The sequence below is a fragment of the Geotrypetes seraphini genome, chromosome 1 (assembly GCF_902459505.1).
Source record: "Geotrypetes seraphini chromosome 1, aGeoSer1.1, whole genome shotgun sequence".
In the NCBI taxonomy this organism is placed as follows: domain Eukaryota; kingdom Metazoa; phylum Chordata; class Amphibia; order Gymnophiona; family Dermophiidae; genus Geotrypetes; species Geotrypetes seraphini.
The window spans coordinates 247,320,043-247,343,307 of NC_047084.1; the positions used below are offsets into that span (position 1 = coordinate 247,320,043).

The following is a 23,265-nucleotide window of genomic DNA, read 5'->3' on the forward strand; positions in this document are numbered from 1 at the left end:
ACCAAATGCTATGTATTTCGACCCTCCAGGCTTCAGAAAAAATAAGTTATTTTTCATCTGTCAGTGTGCTGCATATGAGGAGGTGGGGATATATTATATATTTATAGGTTAGCTTTTATCAAATCAAGCTCCCAGTAGGCATTAAAATAACTCACACAAGCAGGCACAAAATAAAAAATCCTAAAGCAGTTTCTAAAAAATGTATGTTTGTTAAGCAAGTATTGACCAAATGAAATTCATTCAGACACTGAACAAAGGGGCCTTTTTACCTGTGTGAATTAGTGCATGGTAACTGTTAGCACATTTCACTGTGTGCCAGTTCATTGAACTAACTACATATCCTCACTATTATGGGTGGGGAATAAACATGGATTGCACTTTGCAGTTAGCACATGGTAACTTACTGCACACTCCTGCTGATGCAAGTAGGAGTCAAAACACATTGTGCTGTCACTGCACTTACCGCACAATAATTTGGGCACTTATCATGTGATAAGTGCAAATCTTTACTGTGGTAAATTTAGTACAAGGATCCCAAAGAAGATTGTTGCTGTTACACTTCTATACTCCCTTACTTGAGCAAACGTTTGACCTAAAGTGAATCAAATTGCAACAACACAGATTAGCATAGCCCAAATTTAGCACTCACATTTTCCCCTGAATTGCATAAAAAGTGCTAAAATTTGCATGTGTAAATTTGGGCGCATACCCAATTTGCGTCTGCAATATAATCAAATAATGAGCCAAGTAGCACCAATAATTGGTTTTAATTAAAATTTACAGGTGGAAATTTAGGCATGGGATCCATGCCTAAAATTTATGCAGAAGTCAAAAAAGGGGGCATAAAAATGGGAGAATCACGGGTGGATTAAGGGTGTTCCTTGGATTTATGTGCATAGTTATTGAATAAGGGAGATCCACATCTAATTAAGGTACCAGGATTTGCACCATGCTTCAGTTGTGGTTCCTGGTGCTATGCGCCATTCTATAAATGTCACTTACAATTGAGTGTTGTTTATAGAATAGCACCGAGCATTATATTTTTGGTACTAAATTTTTAGACCCCCATTTATAAAATTCAGTCCTTTATACCCGGTTGGACACAACGGGGCTGATTCTTTTAACTCCTGGCCTAATTTACTGGCGCCTAAGTCATACCATATACCTACTTTTCAGTTAGTCATCATTAGATGTCAGGAGGCGCCATGACTTAGGTGTAGCTAGGTGCCGTTCCAATACTAGTGTGCAACTGTAATTAATGTTTTTAAAAATTAGGTTTTAATGTTTTCAACCTAATTTTAAAAAGTAAGTTGTGCGCAGAATTCAGTAGACACCCACCGATGCCTAACCTAGGTGCCATTTTTACAATTTCCCCCAATCTGCTGGACATATGTATACTAGACTCAAAATATTCTTCTTGAGAGAGATTCACTCTTCTGTCCTTGAGCTCCAGACCCGTAAATATGGCTTTACTAATCTGGATGCTTCATAAAGAGTGACATCTGTTTAAATCTGTATTTCTGCAATCTCATGTCTATCAAAGTTGATGCCATTTTTAGGTCTTTTTTTTTTTTTTTCAACTGAGGGATAGCATAAAAATCCTAATACTTTAGTACTTACTAAACAAAAAGGTTCAAATCAATTGAGGTAAACCAATATCACTCAATCAAGAAAAAACGTAGCCCTCAACTTTATATTAAAGCACTTGCCTGGCCTTTATATTTAGTATCATCTCCTGTTTGTACCTTCACGATGACTCAGAACATTGCAGGGCAATCTTCTATTCAGCTCCCCTCCATCTAAAGGTCACCTTTATCTCTGAGCATTTTTATATATGGAACATTGAGATCTTCTATGACCAACACTTGCTGATGTAGAGCAGTGGTTCTTCTATGCTGCATGGGAGTCCATTACCTGCTTTCTTACTATTAGGATGGTGCAACAGTCTCTCATTTTCAATTGGATGGGATCAGCAGGTTGTTTGATACTCCTAAGAGATTGAAACTGCAAGATTACTTCTCCTTCAGATGGTAAGAATAAAGGCAGTGGGCTCCTATATGATTTTAGAGGGAATGTTGGTGGCAGATGTAAGCCAGAGCCTCCTTTAGGGGCATATTTCTGCTTAGAATCCTGGAGGCAGAATTTTACAGTATGAGCGGTGACCTTCTTAAAGGCTCAAAATGGATGAATTAAACCCAAGGGCTTTTTTGGTGTACAGGATAGATTTTTCTGAATCTTGTCTGAATTGAAACAACTATATCCATTGGCTGTCACTAGCTGAACATTCTTTGAAGCATATTCCCCTCCCCCCATAATCCAACATTCTTAGAGCCAGCATTTCCATAAGGTAAACTAGGTGGTTACCTAAAGTGTCAAAATTAAAGTTGAAGCAAAATGGCTGGCTAGAGCAAGCACTTTAATGTTCTCTTCCACCCTTCCCTTCCATTCCATCCCATATCAATTCATTCCCTGGCAACCCTTCCCTAGCACTTTTCTTAGGCTTTAACCTTGCATTCTAAATGTTTTGCTTATATATGTTTCTATTTTATTCAAAATTTTCAGTGGTGTTGGATTTAGTTTTATTTTCTCATGGATACTAATGATAATAGTGGTGGTCACTTTCATTGCTGGAGGAAACATAGAAAAATTGGTCTGCGAACCATTTGCGGACAGAGCTTTATTTAAGGTGAGAATTTGCATTTTCTTCATTATAAATATCAAATTTAAAAAAGTATAGATGAACAAAGCAAGAATATAAAAACCTTGTTCAGTGAAAAACGTTTTACTTATTACAGAAAACCATTATTCAGGCCTAATAATGAATAATGCAAAAAAATAAATGAAATAAAATATCTATGTAATAATTTTGTGTAGCAGTGGTGTGCGGTGATACTTACGGCAGGGGATTCAGTATATGAGCTAAATCAAGGGTGTACAACCACAGAAAAACCTCAGGAAGGACATACAAAACTCCTAAAACTAATAGATTATGCCCTATTGGAAACCATAGGAGGGACCTGCATAGACACTACCAGGTCTACCCACTGCACAAACACTGAGCACATTACCCTTGGTTAAGGGTACGCACTGCACTAACGTTTAGCACGGGAGTATCCAACCTCAGTCCTCGAGAGCCTCAATCTAGTTAGGTTTTCAGTATGTTACCAATGAATATGCATGAGATTATTTGCATGCACTGCTTCCATTGTATGCAGTTAGATCTCATGCATATTCTTTGTGGAAATCCTGAAAACCTGATTTGGAGTGGGCTGTGGTTGTACACCTAAAACTAATAGATTATGCCCTATTGGATACCATAGGAGGGACCTACCTAGACACTACCAGGTCTACCCACTGCACTCATACAGAGACCCAATCATTCACTTAACACACAAAACAAAGAAAAAAGAAAGTGGAATTCATCTGTTCTCAGGGTTCCAACCTACAGCACTCAAGGCAGCACAAACTCTGGGCTAGCAATCTGTACATCTTCCAATTGTTTTCACCTGTTTCTGCCTTAGGCTTCATTGTCCCCTCCATAGGTAAGACTTCTCTGTCAGTCGAACTGTGAGTTCAGAATCAGTTTGTAAATAGAATCTAATGTTCAAGCTGTGTTTGATGTGTTTTACTGTTCAGTGGTAATGTTTATTCATGTGTACGTTACAGTTTCATTATTGACTGTTATAACATTGTATGAGCAGATCAGAACCTTGATTTCAGGGAGTTCCCCATGACCCTCATTCTCCTGTCTTTTCTTCTAGAGCACTTGTATGCTTTGGAGCTAATTGAAGGGGACACCAGACTCCTGGGGGAAGGAGGAGGTTTCAAAATCTGTGATTGACATCTTTCTGCAGTATGCTCGCGAGAATGGACAGAGTAACCTAAGGTTCAGCATACCATTCTTATCTACTGGAAAAGATATTATCAAGGTAAAAACCTAATCTCTTTTTCCAGATTTCTTGATCCAGAAGTCCTGTGAGGAGCTTCTCTGTACTCTTGGAGTGAGTCAACTTTCAGTAGTCTCCAGAGCAGAAAACCTCTCTTCACCCTTGTAACTAAGTCCCAAGTACATTGTAAGCTTTTCTCTCTTCCAAAGCAGGTGCAGATTTGGCTTTCTTCTTAAACCCAGCTGTTTTGGGCTTATGGTCTGATCTTCAGTCCTCCAGTGGTTATGAACCTCTGTGACGGGACATATACCCCATTACAACATTGTAGTGTTTTCAAAACCTATGTTGTTGCTTATCCAAAAGATGATTAGCATCACAGTTTGCCTGCAGTTGTTGAGAAATAATTCTTTCAATGAGTTTGGTCTTCAATGGCAAGCTAGAAATTGGACAGTAAGAACTAGGTTGTTAAACATCTAAATTAGGGCCCCTCAGCACAGAATGCACACTTTCTTGTTTCAGTTGCTCAAGCAAAAACCACAAGTTAGTGACAAATGAACCAAAATAGTCAAAATTTGTGCAATGTCACTTTGTGATCGCCTTTAGCCAATCAGTTGAGCGGAGATCTAATGGTGAAGTTGTAGTAAATATTTCGCTAATAGCTCGTTCAATGTACTCTGGAAAGACAACCCAGTTTCACAGAAAGGCTCATTGTTGTCTTTTTGGCTTTGAGGGCCAAATTCTGTATATGGTGCAAAAACAAATCAACGCTAGTCAGCATGGCACATAATACAATTCTATAAAAAGCTCCTACTTTATATAGAATTGCACATCGCAGCCATAACATTTTGTTGCCCCCATTTAGGCCAAGGAAAACCAAGCCTAAATGCCTGCGCCTAAGTTGTTCACAGATTTGGGTGCATTCTATAATAGTTCACCTAACTATTAGGAATACCCACAATCCACCCATGTTCCTCCTTTGGCCATGCCCCCTTTTGTGATTCGCACACTAGAATGCACCTACCAAGTTGTGCACATAACTTTTAATTAGTTCCATTTACCATCAATAATTAGATGTTAATTGCCAATTATTGGTGCTGATTGACTCATTAAATAATTTGTTTATGCAAATCAACTGTGCATATCAATTTGCGCATGTGACCTATTGTGCCATATACAGAGTTTAGGGGTAAATCGGTAAGTCTGTGTGACAGATTAAAGGGTTTCCATCACTACCAGGCAGCAGGGAGCGCTAACTAGAAAGGGATGAACTACAGGTCCTAGAGTACCAAGCAGTTTAGAGCTCACTGCTGAATCAGAGGGGCAGAACTCGAGCAGGGAGTAGTACTTCTGCCCCAGACCAGAATCAGTCAGGGAGATCTCTGAGAGAGAATTCCTTAGAGATAGGCTAAGGCAGAGCCTTGGGAATCAGAAGGGTTCCTATGAGTGAAGCAGCTTGGCTGAGGTAAGCCAATACCTTTTGTATTTTATGTGAGGCAAACATAATAAAAATAAATATTTTTGTTCATGTGAAACTGTGTGCTGACTATATTTATATCTACTAATCTTTCCTTGAAGTCTGGGCCAGTCTGCCACACCAGGCTGGTCTGTTAGTCTGTAGAATGGATTCAAACATTTAGGTGCCTAGTACTCAAGTATAAAAGAATCTTCCAGTCTATGTTCACCTTCCTCGGAGTCAAAATCTGGAATGACATTGCAGTGACTATAAGAATGGAAACCAATCATACCGTATTCCGAAAGAAACTGAAAACTTCACTCTTTGACAACTAATTCTTCTAGAATCATCATAAGCACCTGACCTTTACTTAATTCACCTAAGTTTTATGTTTTCCGTTCCCCTTCCACCCTAACCCTCTTCCTTTCCTTTCCTCAAGTCGACTAGAGCCTGGTTAGGTGTGTGTGACACACAAATATTAGATAAGATTAGATTAGAAGTGACCTTCCTTGCTGCACTTATACCAACTCTGAGACGGGTTTAAAAGTGGGTGCTTTAATGTTAAGTGCTTTGATACCAGGGTTGCAGAATTGGTACCTACTACGCTGCCTCAGAATGCTTACATAGAGGTGCTCAGGTATAGAATTGCGCTTGAATAACCAAAATACACATTTATAAGATTCCTATTTCTGATTTTATTATGTAATGCTTGTTGTTCATCAGCAAATTGAATGCTTTGAATCCTGTTTAAGAGCTTTTCTCCTATTTTTCCTCTGTTAAAATTTATTTGAAATAGATTAGCCATGCATCTTTTTTTTTTTCTAGGTTTTGGATACACCATATCTAATAAATTCACAATGGAGAAACTACCTTTCTGGTATTCTGCTTCAAAATCCCAACATAAATCTTACTTTTGAAAAAGTTTACAGGTAAAATTTTTTTTAAAAAAGAAAAAGATAATGCAAAGGAACAAGCTCTTTATTAGGTGGGACTCCTAATAAAGAGCTTGTTCCTTTGAATCCTATTCGTATGCCATATTTGTTCCCACTTTACTTGTTTGACGTAGCTGTATAAGAGTAAATTTTTTTTATTTCCAAGACCAATTAATACATTGCTGAGATGCATATTAAAACCATATCAAATTTGCTTTGTAATATTTTTTGTACAAAAATAAATACATATTAAATAAAGAGTATTTAAAATTTTTTGCGACAAAGTTTGGAGAAAAACTATACATGAAATTTTTCTAAGGCTCATTTATATGGTAGATGGGTGGAAGAATTTTGTGTGCTAAATCATCAATATTGCGCAAAGCTTTTCTCGGTTAAGTACTTCATCCTCTTTATTTGATTGAGAGGAGGTAATCTGAAAAAGCATGATCTGCCAAGCCTCTCATAGTCTGTCTTAGAATTATTGGTCTGGACATGTGGAGAGCAATTCTCTATATAAAGGGGCATCTATCTGGAGCTTATTCTGTCAAGGAAGGTAGACATCAACTTTCCTTTATAGAATACTAGTATAACAGGTAAAACATGCACATATAATTTAGACATGATCAATTATGAGTACACTACCCATTGCAGGGCATCCTTTAGGGTTCACCAATTTCATCAATCCTTTTTCATTATCATTATTACTTAGCCTTTTAGATTGATTGTTGAAATCCCTGGATATCTTGTATTACATTTATGCAGATGATATACTTTTGGGGAAAAAATCTCTTAAAGAAACTTATACCAGTATAGCAGTTATTTTTTGTTGTTGTTGTTGTTAATCTTTATTCATTTTTAAAACTCAAAATAAGTGTAACATATAATACAATAGAGCAGTTATTTTAGATAAACGTAGGAGTGGATACAGAATAATGTCTAAATATGAATTCAGTTAAAACTAATGGAGTCTAATCTGACCTTGGCTGGAACTATTTTTACTCTGTCAAGTAAGATGAAAATATTTTAACTCAAGATTAATGAAGGGAATCTCTATAGAGTCAATGGTTAAAAAGGTTTTCTGGATATTAAGAGTCTGTACCATAATATTAATTTATTGGGTGCTTCAGCTAAAACTATTAATAGACTGCAAGTCCTTCAAAACACAGCAGCAAAGTTAAATCTCCAAGGACAAGCAGGCATTATATTCTCACGGAACCTGGTACAGACACTGCCAAGTACACTGTCATTTCAGATATTTTGACAAATGCTCATACCAAGCATATGCCGGTGTCTTCCCGCCCAACACTGGCTAGCGGTACCATCAGTTCTTCATTTTAGGTGGATCTGGGAAGCTGTGTCTTCAGTTCTATCTTTAGCACATCAAACTGTAACCCTTATTTTTAAATCTACAAAACAGTCTATATGGGTAAACTCCAAGATCCAAATTGGCAGAGAAAGGTTAGTCTGGAAGCATTGGATGGTAGCAGGAATACAAATATTGGATGATGATGTTATTTCTAATGGTACTATGCTTGAATTTTCACAATTGCAACATAAATTTGGTCTTAAAAACTCAGATAATTTTAGATGATTGCAACTGAAGCATGCCATTCAGGCGGGGTTCCCTGATTGGAAAAACCTTAATAATCATTATAGTATGGAGTTTCTGTGTTTTCAGACAGGCTTCTTGGGTCACCAGGCCACCCAGTGGTACAAAATGTTATGTGGATTTAATAAAAAGAAATTAAAAACTGGTTTAAAAGATATTTGGAGCATTGAGATTAAGCATGAAATTACTGCATCTCAATGGCCACGAATTTGGCCTTGGAGGATGAAATGTATATTGTCAGCATCTATGAGACAAACTTGTTTTTTTCTGTTGCATAGAGCGTTGTGGACCCCTGTTAGGTTACAAAAATTAGATAGTTCTTTGTCTAATAGATGTTGGCATTGTCATCTAGAAGTAGGAACTTTAGATCATTTATTGTTTCATTGCCCATGTATTATGAATTTTTGGAAATCAATTTGGGACCAATTAATAATTTATTAGATAACCCAGTGGCATTATCCTATGATACTGTGATATTTGGTATGGAAATGAGAACAAAAAGTCAAATTTCTGCGAATAACAATAAATTACTACTGGTGTTGCCATTCAGCAAATTACATATAATTGGAAGGATTGGAGGAGATTAAATTACAACTTCTGGTGGAATTCTTTATGCCATATCTATAAAATGGAAAGGTTTATTGCATTACAACGGGGATATTTTAAGAAGTTTCAAGATGTGTGGAAACCATTGACAAAGTATTGTAAAGATTAATTTGAATTTGTTTCACTTATATTTATCAACTTAAGGTATAGGGAGGGGGAAAGTTTATTATTATATGTTTTATATGATAATGGAATATATGGGAAGGAGGGATGGGAAAGGGGAAGGGATAAGAATTTATGAAATATATCAATGATTGTTTGTAAGTGATGTATTTATTGTTAATATGAATTAATATATTTAACACTTAATGTATTTTTGAAAATAAATAAAGAATTAATTTAAAAAAACCCTGTAACCATTATTATGTGCCTTTCCATACTTATTTTTCATTATTTTTCTCATAGTTTGTTGTTTTAGGTGTGTTCCAGTATTTTACCTAACTTTGGTTCATTTTTGTCAATTTTTCGGCCTTCGGACCACCCCAGCCCTTTTTTCTCTCAGGAGCATTAATTGTTTTCAGCATCTTGGTTACTCAAGCTCCCTGGGCCCACAAAATTGGTGTGTCCAGTTTCTGGGTCCTGAGCATTGGACTTTAGCTGTGTCCTCTGCCTCCATAAGCAAAAGAGATTACTCAGTTCAAAAAACTTTCAGTTCCACATCCACATCGACATCAACATCGAACATGGCAGGGGAGTTGGAATCAACACTCATCCTTCTACGACTCATTCATCAGCACTGGTGCCGAGTGCATTGACACCACATCCAGATTATCAGAATTTTTACAGAGGCAAAATTCTACATTACCTTCATCTATGCCTTGAGCATCGAGGGATGCAGCAAGTAAGAAAGCTAAAAACCCCTTTTAGGCATACCACTGCATCCTCCCAAGCATCAACTTCCTTGATACTTAGTAAGCATTGATGTACTGAAAATTGCTCTCCTTCCATCCAAATGTTGTCTCCTCATAAGTAAGTGTCGACATTGAGGTCTCCCATGCTCCAACAAGTACAGCAGACTGCTTCCATGCTGATGTCTCTTCTAGTACTGGCATAATTTATCCAGGAGGAAATTTGGGCTATGCTCAGAAAAAAAGCTTTCAGGGCTACTACAGTCAAAGTCTTCACAGGCTTTAAAGGCTGTCATGCTTGTCTCAGTCCAGCATGAAAATACATCAAAGCATTGATTGAGGTCAAGGTCATGTACTCTTGCTTGATGTCGAGCATTGGAGTCAGCACAGACCAACTCAACCCATGAATCATCATCAATAGAGGAAGATATCTCCTGCCTCAGACTATGAACCTCCATCTTGATACATCTGGATGCACAGTCAACATCGACACACTCCCCCTGATTCACCTAGCAGAGAGTACTTTGAGAAGTCTGACAATGCTATAGAAATGATAAGTGGCAGTAGTAGTAGATATCTCCAACCATTCATTTGAGAACTTGCCAGAATACTCAGCAGAAGAATCCTATGATATACCTTCTGATTTTTTCCCTCCTCCTCAACAAAGCAAGTCTCCACTAAAATGTATATCCTTTACTGACTTTGTAAGGCATATGGGGTAGGCTTTACCCATCAAAATGGAAACAGAGGAGGAGCTTTGCTCTGAACTATTTGAACTTCTTGACTTTGAAGCACAACCAAATTAATGCATTAAGGTTCCTTTGCATAGGGTCATGAAAGATACTTTATTTAAGAACTGGGAGAATCCTATCAGTCCAAGTAGCTTCTAAAAAGATAGAATGTATAGAGTTCAAAAGTGCCAGGATTTGACAAAACTCTACTTCATTGTCATTCCCTCAAGCGTTCATGTAGCTCACAATCTTATATTTTTACTTCTCCACAATTGATCCACTCACTTGATTCATTAATAAACTTCAGGAAGGCAGTGAAAACCTATCTGTTTACTTTCCCAGACCAATACATTGAACTGACATTTATAAAGTCAAGCCCTTACTGCCTACAGAATATGTGGCAGTAAGTGTGGCTACGTTAGAATTAGGTGTACAAAACAGGAGAGTCACCTCCCCAAGTCAAGTCTCAAGCAAACAAACAGCAGAGATGTCCAAAGAAACAAGTGTGCTGATTTGTTTCACAACTCGTGCAGGTTTGAGTCATTGAGTGAATAAAGCAGAGTTGTGAAACAAATCAGCACACATTTGGATATCTTTGGACATCTCTGCTGTTTGTTTGCTTTACATTAGAATTAGCACATGACAATTAATGAACAAAATAGAAAATTGATCATTTTTTGGCTGTGACAAGGCGGTGGCTGATGCCAGAAGGATGCTGGGCTGTATAAAGAGAAGCGTAACCAGTAGTAGAAAGAAGGTGTTGATGCCCCTGTTCAGTTTTGGAGACCGTATCTGGCGAAGGACATAAGAAGACTTGAGGCGGTCCAGAGGAGGGCAACGAAAATGATAATAGGTTTGCCCAAAAGATGTATGAGGAGAGACTGGAAGCCCTGAATATGTATACCCTAGAGGAAAGGAGGGACAGGTGAGATATGATTCAGACGTTCACGTACTTGAAAGGTATTAACATAGAACAAAATATTTTCCAGAGAAAGGAAAATGGTAAAACCAGAGGGCATAATTTGAGGTTTAGGGGTGGAAGACTCAGAAGCAATGTAAAGAAATTCTTCTTTACGGAGAGGGTGGTGGATGCCTGGAATGTGCTCTTGAGAGAGGTGATGGAGAGGAAAACGGTGACGGAATTCAAAGAAGCTTGGGATGAACACAGAGGATCTAGAATCAGAAAATAATAGTAAATATTGAAGAACTAAAGCCAGTACTAGGCAGTCTTGCACGGTCTGTGTCTGTATATGGCCGTTTGGCTGAGGATAGGCTGGGGAGAGTTTCAATGGCTGGGATGGTGTAGATGGGCTGGAGTGAGCTTTGACAGAGACTTCAGTAGTTGGAACCTAAGCACAGTACTGGGCAGAGCTTTGGATACTTGCCCAGAAAAAGCTAAGAAGAAGAAAAAAAAAATTAAATTGTATCAGGTTGGGCAGACTGGATGGACCATTCGGGTCTTTATCTGCAGTCATCTACTATGTTACTATGCATTAGAATTTCACAAATGGACAGAACATCTAAAATTTCATTATTTCTCCTTAGTGACTGCAAGGATAACAAAGGCATTTATACTGCTCTTCAGATGAATAATCTTTTCAATATAAGTGGTTTACTGAATATTAGCATGGTAAGTAAAAAAATTTAGTTTTGCTCATTCTTATCCTTTTTCTCTGTGTAGCATAACAGGAGGTGAGCTTTTGTGATTAAGCAAAACAGAAACATGGTTGCGGTGTGGCTGTTTATAAATATTCAAAAAAAGAAGAAGCAACATTCCTGGTGGCACAACAACAGAACAAAAGGAATGGAGGTGACCAAACAAATAGATGGAAGGCTTTTTAAGCTTGTTTGCTTATGGGAAATCTACAATTTCTTTTCTGTATGCAGTTTACTGTTTCACTCCAGATTATATGGACTCCTGATGCAGACAATTGTGCCAAAACCTGGCCTGTGTTGAGCCCCTAAATCTTTGAAGACTGAAGATTGATTTTCTTTTGCTCAAATAAAGGACAACTTTATGAATTTGGTTGCCTTCTATCTATTTGTCTTGTTACCACTATATCATTTGTTCTTCTGTTTATAAATGTAAGGTGCCATATAGAGACAATTTTACAAACACTTTTCTATGTATGATGCTTGTTTTACATGCAGAAAAAGGCTATCATAAAATTGAGCAACTGCATAGGCATAAATGAACAATAATAGCATCATATCTATGTTATCTGAATGTTCTTCTATGGTAAACATATATTGTACAATACAATGCAATCTTTATTAATATACCACCAATACCTCTAAGAAGTTCACAATGGTTTACATAAAACAAATGAGTTAATACAAAAATTGTGAATTGGTTATCCTACAATTATAACTTCTTAAATACAAATTCATCAAGTACAAATTTAGATCTTTTTAAAAAATCTTAGGGCTCCTTTTACTAAGCTGCGCTAGCAGTTTTAGCGCGCTTAGACGCTAACACCTCCATTGAGCTGGCGTTAGTTTTTCCGCATAGCGCGGGGGTTAGTGTGCACTAAAAACGCTACCGCTCCTTAGTAAAAGGAGCCCTTAAAGTTAATGTGCTGAATAGGCAGAGTTTTCCATAGTTTAGCCTTTTGATAAGCCCGGGATGAATTATAAATTCTGGTACATTTTATATTTTTAATTTCAGGAAAACAAAAAGGATGGTTTCTGCAATGTTGGGAATAGGCCAGGAAGTCTATTTTATAAAAGAACATAGGGGTCCTTTTATTAAGGTGTGCTAACCAATTAACGCACGCTAAAGATTAGCATGCGCTAAATGCTAAGACATCCATTATACAGGTAATTGTTGACTTACGACCTATGCGACTGTCCGACTGTACGATGTGTTTCCCCAGCCCATACTTACAGTATTTTTTACCCCTCCCCACGTACCTTTTCCTTGGTGGTCCAGCGGTGTATCCTGCCTGAGCTCCTCCTGCCGATATCAGCAGCGCACACGGACCGGCACACGCAGGAGCGAGCTTTTAGAACTCCCGCCCCACCCTGCGCTGCTGACTGAAGCACTGCTGTAAGTTCTCACGGGACTTGTGGTTCTCGCTCCTGCGCATGCTGGCCAGGGTGCACTGCTGGCTTCTGACATCGGCAGGAGGGACTCAGGCAGGATACACCGCTGGCCCACCAGAGAAAAGGTACGTGGGGAGGGGTAAAAAAATAGTACAGTACTGTATGACCAAATCAACTTATGACTTATCGGTCGGAACCGATTGCGGTCGTAAGTCGACGACTACCTGTATTCCTATGGGCATCTTAGCATTTAGCATACTCTAAATTATGTATCTGCAGTCCGTGTTTTGGCTCAACTAGCCTACATCAGGGACCGATAAGTCAGTATTATATGGAGTGTAGAAGTATCTGACTTAAATGATGCTTCCAACTCAGACACTGCTACTGGATAAGGATTGCTATTGCAAACCATGAGCCGAAACAGACTGTCGGGTCCACTGATCCATAATTATAAAGATCCACTTCAAGCTACAAATCCCTGGTTGGGTTGATTTTTTTTTTTTCTTCCCTCTGTGGCTTTTTTGTTCTTTATACATGGAAATTTGTTACAGGGGAGAGAGCCCAAAAGAGGAGCAGCGCATTCGGCGCTTGGATCATCGGCAGGCCAGTTTCGGCAGAGCCTCCTCTCCACACCTCCCCCGTGCTACAGGGGAGAGAGCCCAAAAGAGGAGCAGCGCATTCGGCGCTTGGATCATCGGCAGGCCAGTTTCGGCAGAGCCTCCTCTCCACCCCTCCCCCGTGCTACAGGGGAGAGAGCCCAAAAGAGGAGCAGCGCATTCGGCGCTTGGATCATCGGCAGGCCAGTTTCGGCAGAGCCTCCTCTCCACCCCTCCCCCGTGCTACAGGGGAGAGAGCCCAAAAGAGGAGCAGCGCATTCGGCGCTTGGATCATCGGCAGGCCAGTTTCGGCAGAGCCTCCTCTCCACCCCTCCCCCGTGCTACAGGGGAGAGAGCCCAAAAGAGGAGCAGCGCATTCGGCGCTTGGATCATCGGCAGGCCAGTTTCGGCAGAGCCTCCTCTCCACCCCTCCCCCATGCTACAGGGGAGAGAGCCCAAAAGAGGAGCAGCGCATTCGGCGCTTGGATCATCGGCAGGCCAGTTTCGGCAGAGCCTCCTCTCCACCCCTCCCCCGTGCTACAGGGGAGAGAGCCCAAAAGAGGAGCAGCGCATTCGGCGCTTGGATCATCGGCAGGCCAGTTTCGGCAGAGCCTCCTCTCCACCCCTTCCCCGTGCTACAGGGGAGAGAGCCCAAAAGAGGAGCAGCGCATTCGGCGCTTGGATCACCAGCGGCCAAGTTCGGTAGCCCTTTTACTGCTGGGCTCCTGGCCTCATCTCTACCATCCCTACGTTTGAGTAGGGGAGAGATCGAAAGAGAATCAGGGCCATCGCCAAACGGAACCAACAGCCACATCGGCGGATCTCAAGTACGCAGCTCCGACCTTACCCTCGACCCAGCAGGGGTAACTTTTTCTTATGTTTAAGCTTAAAATGTGAAACCCTTCACCACTAAGTCTATCCGGGTACCCATCTCACTGAAAACTACACTTCTAGCTTCCTCCGCCTGACGCCGTGCAAGCAGGAGGACTCTGCTCTCTATTAGAGCCCCTGCCGCTCCAGCAACCGCGGATCACCGAACGCAGACCGACTTCTTCTTCAGCCCTTGAGGGCCACCGAAAGCCTCCCCCACCCAGCGACTTCATAGTTAGAGGAAAGAGGAAGTTTCTGCCATCTAGTCCCTCCTTCCACCGCCCGACGCCGTACAAGTAGAAGGACTCTGCTCCCTAATAGAGCCCTGCCTCTCCAGCCACCTCTCCAGAGAACTCTGAACACAACCCATACATCCACTCTCACAACCAATTCAAATGACTACTAAACCGCAGTCTTCACAAATATAAAAAAAAAAAAAAAAAAAAAAAAAAAATGGCACAACGCACACACAACCTAATTCTTGCCCTCATACTAATTGCCACATTTATAGCAAAATGGAAAACCACAGGCTACCAAACACAAACCATCCCTATCCTAACAACAACACACAGACCTGTTCAACATACCAGAAAACTGCATACCACTAGAACGCTAACTCCATGCCCACAATCCAGCCAAACCAGCATCCCCACCATCTGGGGAAAAAGACCCCCACCAAAACCTAACTCAAACACACAAAAATACCAAACCTCACCAAGAACTGTCATCAATACAACCACTACACCCACCACAAAATACACTACAATTGCTTGCGCCTATATGAACATCAGATCCGTCAGCCCAAAGGCAGAATTAATCAAAGATTGGCTGACCAAAGACAATCTAGACTGTCTCTTCCTAACCGAAACATGGCTCACCTCTGAGTCAGATCCAAGCATCACAGAATTCTGCCCCAAAGGATATAAACTTGAAGTAGTATGTCGAGAAAACAAAAGAGGAGGAGGTCTAGCAATCATAATAAAAAACAATCTCAACATCAACGTACTAACCAAGCACTCAACCCCTTATCTTGATCTGCTAGCCTGCCAAATATCTGACAAATCACTTAATGGAAACCTGAATTGTCTTATTTGCTACATTACACCAGGTAAATGGAACACTTCAAAACAAGAACTTGAAGAATTCATCTTCCAGAACTCACTCTCCTCCACACACAACTTGATCCTCGGAGACTTAAATCTCCACTTAGAAGATCAATCATCCAAACAAACAACAGATATACTCTCATACCTCAACACTCTATCCTATCAAATTCTCAACCCAGAACCCACACACGAAAAAGGTCATCAACTCGATATAGCAGCTTATTCATCCCCAAATCAAAACACACAATACATCTACATCTCAAACGGGTCCTGGCACCCTACTCTATGGTCAGACCATTTCAAATATTCATTCACCATCAATTGGGCTCAAAATAACAACAAACCCATCCCAAAGAAAACACTCATCAAATTCAGACCGAAAATCGAACCTCACACATTCTGGAACACAGTCGACCCCGAAATCGACCCCAACAACCCCAACGAATTCATAAACAATTGGCGGACCCTCAGTGAATCTACACTAAATGAACTAGCTCCAATAAAAAACAAAAACAAAATAGACAGACCATCTAATAAATGGTTCGACGACGAACTTTTACAACTAAAAAGAAAATGTAGACAACTAGAAAGGACATGGAAAAAACAAAAACACAATCACATCAAAGACGAATGGAAAATCCTAATCAAACAATACAATACCAAACTGAAGGAAAAACGAAAAAACTACTACTCCAAACTCATCAGCACCGAAAAACCAGACACAAGAATACTTTTTGACATCTTAAGAAAGCTAACTGATACCAAACCATTTCTCGCCACCCAAGGAAACCAAACTCCCACAGCCACCCAATTAGCGGATCACTTCAAACACAAAATCATCACAACCAGATCCACATTCAACAATTCAAGAATCAACATAGAAGAAATACGAATCAATCCCAAAACAGATGAAGCAATCCCAGCAGACAGGATATGGACAAACTTCACAAAGATACAATGGTCAGACTTGAACAGGCTTTACAAAAAATACAGCAAATCCTCATGTGACTTGAATAACTGTCCCTCATACTTACTAGCAACAGCTTCCACCAAATTTAAAGCTAGCCTCACACTATGGCTTCAAACAACACTAAGCGAAGGTCATTTCCCACCGGAATTAGGAGAAATCATAATTACACCTATCCTAAAAGATCCCAAAGGTCCTATAGATAATCCTGCAAACTATAGACCAATCGCATCAATCCCACTATACATTAAAATAACAGAAGGCCTTGTCGCACAACACCTCTCCAACTACCTTGAAGACCATCACATACTACATCCATCACAATCTGGATTCAGATCCAACCACAGCACAGAAACTCTACTAGTATCACTATTAGACATTGCCCGACAACACCTCAGCAAAGGAAACAAGCTGCTTCTCATTCAACTCGACCTTTCTGCGGCATTCGACCTAGTTGACCATCACACACTACTCCAGATATTAGACGCAATAGGAATCTCAGGTAATGTTCACAAATGGTTCCAAAGCTTCCTCAAAACACGAACATACAAAGTCAAATCAAAAGAGCACATATCCGATCCATGGTCAAACCCATGTGGAGTACCACAAGGATCACCTTTGTCACCCATATTATTTAACCTCTTCATAGCATCCCTAGGCATAACCCTAGACGCCCTAAACACAGTATCATTCAGCTACGCAGATGATATAACCATCCTCCTCCCCTTTAATATTCAAGACCCCTTATCCACAAACCACCTGAAAATGATAATGGAAACGGTAGAAAAATGGATGTCAAATCATAAACTAAAACTGAACTCGGAAAAAACTAAATTCCTACTACTGGAAAGGGAAAAAAAACCATCTCTCACAGAACTAGAAGTAAATACAATCAAGTACCCAATGCAAAGCACACTCAAGATCCTGGGAATTCTACTAGACAGAAATTGTACAATGCAGTCTCAAATCCACAAAATCATCCAAAAAGCATTCTTCACAATACGTAACCTAAGAAAAATAAGAAAATTCTTCAACAAAAATCAATATAAGATATTAGTACAATCCCTAGTACTGAGTATTGTAGATTACTGTAACAGCCTATACCTATCATGCCCAAATTACATGATAAAACAATTACAGACAGTTCAGAACACAGCCCTCAGAATCATCTACTCACTAAGCAAATATGACCACATCACCAAAGCATACCTAGACTCACACTGGCTACCAATAAAAGCAAGATCCCAGTTCAAATTCTACTGTCTATTATACAAAGTAACACATGGAACAGCACCCATCTACCTAAACAACAGACTACACCGTAACCTCTCACACAGATCAAGGAGAACTCAGAGCCTATTCACTTACCCCCCTCTCAAAGGAACACGACGAAAGAAACTATATGACAGCCTTTTAGCAACACAGGCAGCAAAGATCGATATTAACATCACCAACCTACTGACCAAATCAATAGACATTAAAGCATTCCGAAAAGAAATCAAAACTCATCTCTTCAAAAAACACTTCCCATCATCATAACCTCACAAAAGTATTAGAAAATGCGCTCATGACTACCATAACACCACCACCAGCAACACCTTGAATCCGGACAGTATTATCTCCACTCATCTAAACAACAGAACCCGGACATTATTATCTCTATTCGTCTAAACAACCTATCACTATCTACTATCCATTACCAATTTCTCCTGAAAAAATCCAGAATAATAATTGTAACTTAACGCATCCTTGATTATATGTACTGTAATGCTACTGGAAATGTCCAGTCCTGTAAATTGTAATCCGCTTAGAACCGCAAGGCACAAGCGGAATAGAAATCACTAATGTAATGTAATGTAATGTAATGTAATGTTTTCCTTTTTTTCCTGATCCAAAATATGGACATCCAATTCTGATTTCAGAAGGGGAAGGAGCATCCATGTCCAAAAAGATGGACATCCGTATTTAAACTTGGTATTTGTCACATCCAAGCTAAAGAAAGTTGCTCCAAGGGTTCCTTTTATCAAGCAGTGGTAGAGCACTTTACCACAGGCCAGCAAGGAAAATGCTCTAACACTCATTCAATTCCTATGAGTGTCAGAGTATGTACCTCGATAACCCATGGTAAAATGCTTTACCGCTGCTTGATGAAAGAAGCCCCAATTGAGCAGTTCTCCACTGAAGGGAGTAAGGGGAAGTCACAGTAGGTATTTTTCTGTCTAAAGAGGGCTTACAATTTAATAAAAATGAAAATTGCAGAGAGATACACTGAAACTTGAACTGGCTCATAGCCAGCTGCTTTTACCACAAGGCCACTCCAGCATAAGGATGCCTGTATAGCCATTTTATAGAATGGATATACTTATACTGCCACAAAGATGTCCTTTGTTTTGCCCCATTCATAGTTTGGACATTTCAGTTTGAAAAATATATGTTGATGCTTGATATAGCCAGCAAATGACATTCATTTCTAAAATACATGAGAAATGGATGCCCATATCTGATGTACATATTCTGAGTCGGACATCCTTTCTAAAACATTGCTTTATTGCTCCATACTGCCACTTTTGTGTTTGAGCATTGATATTAGCTTTAGTTAGTATATCTTTTATAAGATGTGAAGCCTTTGAGATAATAGAAGTATCTATTCAGGTGGCTGCACGTGTGTCTCTGAAGTGTTGCAATTGTCAAGTGTGCCTGGAGCAATTAATTCCAAAGTGTTAAGATTTAGTGAAAATAAATCTGTTTTGTGCTTTTTTTTCCACAGTACACAGAAGATATATATGAGCTGTTTGAAAAACTGAACATACATCTTAGTAATATAATCCTGCTGGATGAGAAAGGAAAACAAAATCTTCAGAATTTCAGTTCTTTAGGAATAGATGAAATAGATTTTGCAGCTTTTTTGGATGAGGTATGAATATTATCACTTTAGATCTCACCTGTTATGTGGCTGAAGTCTTAAGGGCCAACAAGGGTTTCATTGCAGTACCTAAGATTTTGAGACCTCAAAGGTCTGTTCTTTAGATATAATCACAATTATTGTACAAGAAGGAAACTCTTATTTAGAGTATGGTGTCTTCACAACTCCTCTAAATACAGAGACGCTAAAGTCACATCTGAACACAGGACCTCAGATTTTTGAATGCACACATACTGTAATTTTTTTTCTCATCCTTTCAAATGATATATTAATGTACTAAGAGCCCAGAATTCAGTACTGCTCCACATAAAAATAAGCAAATAATTTATCCATATAAAATTATACTATTTATCCACTTGCACAATAAATGTATTCAGCAAGAAGCTGAATATCACCAGTATATAAAGCATATAAGTAATTTTATAAAGAGTATTTTTCACATGTAAAGACCATTTTTTATTCATAAAAGGGCTTTTATAAAATTACTACAGTGGTTAAGCATATATAAGTATGCAGAGTTCCAGAAGGGACATATATTGACATAACCCATGCATTGGCACAATTAGAATTGGAGTTTGGGCAGAGTGTGGGAGGAGTCAAAATAAATGAACTCATAATCAAAAAACTAAAATGTCCCCCAAAAAAGCTCAAGTCGGCACTTGGACATCCTAATCGCTGAGATAAGAACATAAACATAAGAACATAAGCAGTGCCTCTGCCGGGTCAGACCAGAGGTCCATCCCGCCCAGCAGTCCGCCCCCGCGGCGGCCCAACAGGTCATGACCTGCCTTAATCACCAGAAGGGGCCCCCTTGCCCCCTAGGTTTCTCATCGAAGTCCTATCTTCCCATCAATGTCCTAACCCTCCGGCCTTGCACCTGCACGACCTGGTGAGCTGTCTATACTTATGCAACACCCCAGCACCTCCCTCAGTACCCCACGATCCCCTTTTCCCTCAGGAATCTGTCCAATCCTTGTTTGAATCCCTGTACTGTACTCTGCTGGATCACTTCCTCCGGGAGCGCATTCCATTTGTCCACGACCCTTTGGGTGAAGAAAAACTTCTTTGCATTTGATTTGAACCTATCTCCCTTCAGTTTCTCTGAGTGCCCCCTCGTACCTGTCGTCCCTTTTAGTCTGAAGAACCTGTCCCTGTCTACCCTCTCTATGCCCCTAAGTATTTTGAAGGTCTCTATCATATCCCCCCTGAGCCTCCTCTTTTCCAGAGAGAAGAGCCCCAGTTTATCCAGCCTCTCAGCATATGGGCAGTTTTCCAGCCCTCTTACAAGTTTCGTTGCCCTCCTTTGGACTCTCTCAAGAACTGCCATGTCCTTCTTGAGGTGCGGCGACCAATATTGAACGCAGTATTCCAGATGTGGGCGCACCATCGCTCGATACAGCGGCATGATGACTTCCCGCGTCCTGGTTGATATGCCCCTCTTGATGATGCCCAGCATCCTGTTGGCTTTCTTCGAGGCTGCTGCACACTGTGCGGATGGATTCATGGATGGATCCATTAGCCCACCCAAGTCTCTCTCAAGTCCGGTGTCTTCCAACAATCTCCCCCCCATTTTATACTCGAACAACGGGTTCTTTTTCCCTATGTGCATGACCTTGCATTTATCTACATTAAAGTGCATTTGCCATTTGTTTGCCCAGTCCTCCAGCTTATCAAGGTCCCTTTGCAGTTCCTCACACTCCTCCCTGGTCCTAACTCTGGCGCAGAGCTTGGTATCGTCTGCAAATTTTATAACCTCACACTTTGCCTCCATTTCCAGGTCATTGATAAATATGTTGAAGAGTAGCGGCCCCAGCACCGATCCCTGCGGCACACCGCTCGTGACTCCCCGCCAGTCAGAATATTGGCCCTTTACTCCGACCCTCTGTAGTCTACCTGACAGCCAGTGCTTGATCCATCTGTGTACATCCCCGCCCACCCCGTGGTTCCACAGCTTCCTAAGCAGCCTTTAAGACCACTGAGTTAAGATGTCCAAGTGCTGATAATCAAAACTGTTTTCTGGACTTTTAGGGAAACGTTTCATCTGCTAAGTGTCTATAGTTCCAGGGAGCATGTTGAGAGGCATGTTATGGGCATGTTTTGATTGGCTTTGGGTGGGCTTAATTTGGACGTCATGCGTCAATAATCAAGCCTTTTCCAAAATGTCCTGATGGAACTTAGATGTTCGGAACTAGACCTATTTTAGAAGCATCTAAGTGCCACAAAGGTCCCCAAACTGACCAGATGACCACTAAATACATTAAGGTTTGACCCCTCCCCACACTCCCCAACTGCTCACTAACCACCTCCAACCCCCCAAAAATCTGAATAAAAGAGTACTTACCTGTCTTTGGATCAGTAGCACTTGGAATGGAAAAGCCTAGTAAGGCATCACACAGGTGTTTTAAGTAACCTAGTGCATGGGCTAGTGAACCATAGAGAGGAGGACCCAGGCCCATAAGCCACTCTAACCACTACATTTTTGATGCAAAGTGTGAGCCCACCAAAACCCTCTTCTATTGACATATATGTGCCACCTGCAGCCATGAGCGCTATTCGGGTGGTAGACAGATAGGTCTAGTAGGTTTTGGGAGAGTTTTGGAAGGTTCACCCTAAATTATAAGGGATATATAGTGAGATGTACTTCTGGTACTCTTTAATTGAAGTTCACAGCCGTGAATCGAAATTACCTTCTTACAGCAGCTGTAAGAAAGTAATTTAGATTCGCGGTTAAGGGCAGGGAGGTTTGTCGGACCGGGCCTGTTCTGTTGTCGGTCGGTCGGGGAAGCGCCACGAAGGTAAGGGGGCAGGGAGAGAGAAAGGGAGGAAAGGTGGAGTGGAGAGGAAAAGACGCTTAAGGGAAATGAGTAAAACTGAGGGGGGAGAAGGACGCTGAAAGCACTGGGGAAGACAAAGGGATGGAGAAGGACGCTGAAAGGCCATGGGGAAGACGGGGGGGGAAGAAGGACGCTGAAAGGACATGGGGAAGACAGAGGGGGAGAAGGACACTGAAAGCACATGTGGAAGACAGAGGGGGGGAGAAGGATGCTGACAGGACATGGGGAAGATGGGGAGGGAGAAGGACGCTGAAAGGAAATGGGGAAGAGAGAGTGAGGAGAAGACGCTGGCAGGGAAGAAGACAGAGATGCCAGACTATGGGGGGAGCGGAGGGAAGAAGATGGGTGCCAGACCAATTTGGAAGGGGGGAGAAAGGGAGAGGCACAGTAACAGAGCAAATGGAAGACGCAGAGGGAAGAGAGACAATGGATGGAAGGAATTGAATGAGAACATGAGGAAAGCAGAAACCAGGCAACAAAGGTAGGAAAAGAATTCTATTTCTTTTTTTTTTTTGCTTCAGGATAAAGTAGTATATTAGTTGTGTTGATAAAAATTTATAAACATTAGAGGCTCTGGTAGAAACCTGTTTACAAAGTATGTATTCTTCCCAATTAATATTTCCAAATTAATAAAGACTTTTTGCTTATTTGTAAATGGGTTTCTACCAGAGCCTTTAATTCAGTAGCATAATTAAATGAAATAACTATTTCTGAAGTTTATAGGGACGGGCGGGGACAGAGGGGATTCCTCACGGGGACGGGCGGGGATGGAGGGGATTCTTCGCGGGGACAGGTGGGGACGGAGGGATTCCTCAAGGGGATGGATGTGGATGGGTGGGATTCCTCATGGGGACAGGT

At 40.6% G+C, this 23,265-nt stretch overlaps 1 protein-coding gene across 3 annotated transcripts in view; it reads left to right on the plus strand.

The window, feature by feature from the left end:
- The window catches only part of PROM1 (prominin 1), a 170,270-nt gene that overhangs the window by 102,878 nt on the left and 44,127 nt on the right, over nucleotides 1-23,265 (plus strand). For all 3 annotated transcript variants that reach the window (XM_033948839.1, XM_033948830.1, XM_033948849.1), the window contains 4 exons: nucleotides 2,563-2,686; nucleotides 6,166-6,269; nucleotides 11,612-11,696; nucleotides 19,418-19,564. In XM_033948839.1, coding sequence (XP_033804730.1) covers nucleotides 2,563-2,686; nucleotides 6,166-6,269; nucleotides 11,612-11,696; nucleotides 19,418-19,564 — 460 coding nt within the window. The remainder of the gene's footprint in view (nucleotides 1-2,562; nucleotides 2,687-6,165; nucleotides 6,270-11,611; nucleotides 11,697-19,417; nucleotides 19,565-23,265) is intronic.